At 45.0% G+C, this 3,773-nt stretch overlaps 1 protein-coding gene across 1 annotated transcript in view; it reads left to right on the plus strand.

The window, feature by feature from the left end:
- LOC113204644 (protein spire) overlaps window positions 1-3,773 on the plus strand; it is a gene marked incomplete in the record, with an annotated part of 243,059 nt that overhangs the window by 151,378 nt on the left and 87,908 nt on the right. The window contains 2 exon segments of the mRNA XM_052266847.1: window positions 56-247; window positions 800-829. Of these exon segments, the coding sequence (XP_052122807.1) occupies window positions 56-247; window positions 800-829 (222 nt within the window).

Below are 3,773 nucleotides of genomic sequence, written 5' to 3' on the forward strand. Positions count from 1 at the left end.
TATTTATTTATTTCGATCAGGCTATTCTATTTCATGTTCTCACTTTACTTTGCAGATGTGCATGAGCCACCTCGGGGTGTCGAAGAGCCAGGATGCTGACAACCACTACCGGGCCGTGTGTAGAGCGCTCGTGCTCGAGACCCTGGAGCTTAGCAGCTTCCTGGAGAAGGTGTCGAAGGGGACCAAAGGGCTGAGGACGACGGACAACCCATCGACTGAACTGGACCAGCTCAAGTTTACCGACTGGGTGAGTGATCAGTCTTACCTATAGAATTTTTCGGAAAAGTGAAAACATTTCTCATTTCGGAATTATGACATAAGTTATCTTTTACTTTTTAGAAATTCTGAAAGAATTTCCTTCCAAGTATTTATCTGTAAAGTTCAAATCCGTAGAGTCTTCCCCTCTCGAGGCCTTGATAACGCACCGCCTCGCTACAAGTAGAAAGTACAGTCATGCGTAGCCTGATTTTTCCGACCGCGTAATGGCAGGATGTTTGTGGTCCCCCCGGCGGGCGCCATTGGGCTGGGGGGCCGGACCCTAAGGCTTCGCGACGCGCCATGGTGGTGGAGGTGGTTTTGCCTGGCCTGGTCCACATATATTGATCGGGACCGACATGCAGTCATTGCGTAGCCTAATATTTAGGGAAAGGCTGACCTCGAATCTATATCGCTTTGCGAACACAGCGGCGTTGCTAGCGCTGACGAAGTGTACACGTGTATACGTCATATGCCATATCTGCACCTTATTTTTGGTACAATCTTTCCAGGTTGTAATGCATTTGGTGTTTTTCTGTTTTAGAACAACTTTAGGATATTCCAAGTTCTACAAGTACGTATGGTAGTGAGGTTGACGTCTCTTTTTGTTGCGTTTGTTTTTACATTTTTGCAGAAATTATGCATGAGAGTAGCCAAGGCTAATTCTTTTACTTTTGGTTATTTTGACTTGTGCACCGCCATTTATTTTTGGTCTTCACTTTAAATGAAAAATTTGATTTGTGTTGACTTAGCGTAGAGTTTTTGATAATAGTCCCTTTATAAAAAGTACTAGCTAGCAACCATCAAACATGGTCGAGGGCCGCGTCATTCGCTTCGTTGGATGTCCTTTCAAAAACATCGTTTTTTACCGCAGTAACTTCCCCTCTTTTGTTGCATAATGCATTCTTTGGCGAACGATGCGATCACGCTTGCATATTACATGGGGACAGTCTCCCTTTTGTTCAAGTTTTATTTTCAATACTCGGCGCGCTCCTTTTTTTTTTTTCGTTCCTCATTGGTCGGAGAGGGGGCTGGTCGCCGTCGTCGTGAGTCTCGAGTTGCGTCTGATTATCGAATTCTGAAATGGAAGTGCATTAGGTCGAACGAAACTCCTCGTTCTGAACGTCAGCCGCGGTGATTTAGGAAGACCGGCGTCGCTTCGGCCGAGCGAAACGAAAATACTCCCCGCCTGGATATTTTTGGACGACGAGCTGATAAAACCCAAGCCGGGCAGCAGCAGCGAGCGCAAGAATAAGACAAATAAAAATCCGTCGAGAAAATAAAGCGATGTTAATGAGGGGCATAATAAAAGGAATGCGGCCGGTTCTTCGCGAATTTTCGTGATGTTCAGAAGAAGTCCGCACGGCACAAGCACGTACCGCCGCACCGGTCACTGGGCGTATGCAAATAGACTTGGTAATAAAATGCGCCATTCGTCGTCCAGCACCTTGGGAAGAGGAGCGGGCGCCGTGTTGCGTAACAGCGTCGCACGTTTCGTAAGCCAAGCGCAAGTGTCAAACGCAGGGATTCAAGTAATGGGGGCTTGCTACCGTTTTACCAAATTACCTATACTTGTAATAGCACTGTCCTGAAACGCATTATTTCGGCATTATTGGCATCGTCAATCCAAGGGAGTGGCTATGGCTTTTTTTCCCCCTAGGAGCACTCATAATTCCGCATAATTCCTTTCGAATGCCTTAATTGTTTAAGGATTTGGCTGCTTTGCAAGCCTGCTGCGAAGGAATTTCTTTGCCATCGCAAAGATTTTTTTCGTATTTCAAAGGGAATCTTTCGCAATTGTTTTGCAATAATTACAGAGCAGCTACAATCGTTCGCTGGGATTCTACAGTGAAGTTAACACGCAGAGAAATAACGTTTGTTGTAATCTTTGTTTTCAAAATATTTTTACTGCGACTTTTTACTGCGACCCGTGTACTAATCATGATTCTAGAAATTAATTTCCGCTCAATATGCAAAGAAGGAATGCATTTTCACTTGAATTTAAAGCAATTTTTCTAGGGCATGCTGCACTAATTGTTTTTTGAAGAAGGCCAGAACTGTTCCGTTCTGGCAGTTCTGGCAGTGCAGTTGAATCGAGGAAGAAGAATGTGTCGTGGCTTCGAGCCTTCTCACTTTCCTCCATACATTATCGCTAAACTGCCGGGATATTACCTCCACTAATGATCGGGACGAGTTACCGCCACTTTGTCGTAGATCAGATTTCAGGCCGCGATATCCCGCTCACGGCCCGCTCATGCGGAGAGGCCGGACAAATTCGTTTTGCGTAAAGATGCCGCCTCTTTGGCGGGATTTATACATGCAACTCGGGAAAAAAAAGAAAAAGGGAGGAGTCGCTGGAATTCGAGCCTTATCGCATTAGCTGCGGGTTTGATTCTGTTTCTCCGCAGAGAATCTATCCGCTCTCATACCGGAAAACTTTCATAGACACGATCGGAGTGTGGCACAAGCTGCTGAATTGTTAGGATAATGACAACGTTGTAAAACACTTACAATTATATGCCATTATAATATGTGCTGTCTCATCCGTGTCTTATAGTTTCATTTCTAGTTATCAAATTGTTTTCTTTTTAAAGATGTTCGCCAGGAATGACGACCGTCATTTTAAAATACGTTTTAATTAAACAACTGCCTTTTAACTATGTCGTTATCGCGTTTTTAGAATGGTGCTCGTATCTACTCACCCGCCTACAAACAAACCGCAGAAACAGCTTACAGAATAAATTATCGAAATTTGGAATTCATTTTATCATTTCTGTGGCATGCACCGTGAAAACTAGTTATATTTACGGGAAAATTTTTCCATGATGTGTGTCGTAAAATTACAATTTGGAACTGTAAACTCACAAGCACTTGAAATTATTTGACAAGCAAAAATGGGCCGTTGCCAGCTTTTTACATATTTTAGAAATAAATCGAAAATTTCAACAAATATTTTTTTCTTTTACAGTGTGATCAATGCTTGGCGACACCTTAGTTCACCTTTTTTCGTTTGCTGTGTTAGTGCACCCGGCCGTGGAGACTTCACTCCCTATTTTGTTTTCGCCGTGTGGGATCATCGCTGAGCTACTAGAGTTTAACTTTTACGTAATGGGACACAGCCCATGCGCTCTCTGAGTGCATTCGGGTCCCCTTGACACTCCTGTTGCGCAACGCGCTCTCCGTTCTGAATATTCAAAGCTGTCTATACGCTCGATAATGTCAAATTAATCGAAGTGCACAAATAGGGGAATTCCTCGGCGTGTTCGAAATGAAATATACATCGAGACGATTGGAAACGTCTTGAAGCTTTACTGACTCACGGCTCAGCTTGGTGCGCTGCGCTCACCTCGAAACGCCTGCGAGGACCACGGTAGGCCACCCCGCAACGCCTGTGTGTGCGGCGGGGTGGCCTACCCCGCTGTTGCCAGGCGCTCACGGGCTCACAGCCACCCGTCTCCACTCATTCTCCCCCCTCCTTCTCGCTCTCTCTCTCTCTCTCTCTCTCTCTCTCTCTCTCT

Source organism: Frankliniella occidentalis, unplaced genomic scaffold (genome assembly GCF_000697945.3).
Source record: "Frankliniella occidentalis isolate FOCC.00 unplaced genomic scaffold, Focc_3.1 Scaffold3, whole genome shotgun sequence".
Lineage (NCBI taxonomy): Eukaryota > Metazoa > Arthropoda > Insecta > Thysanoptera > Thripidae > Frankliniella > Frankliniella occidentalis.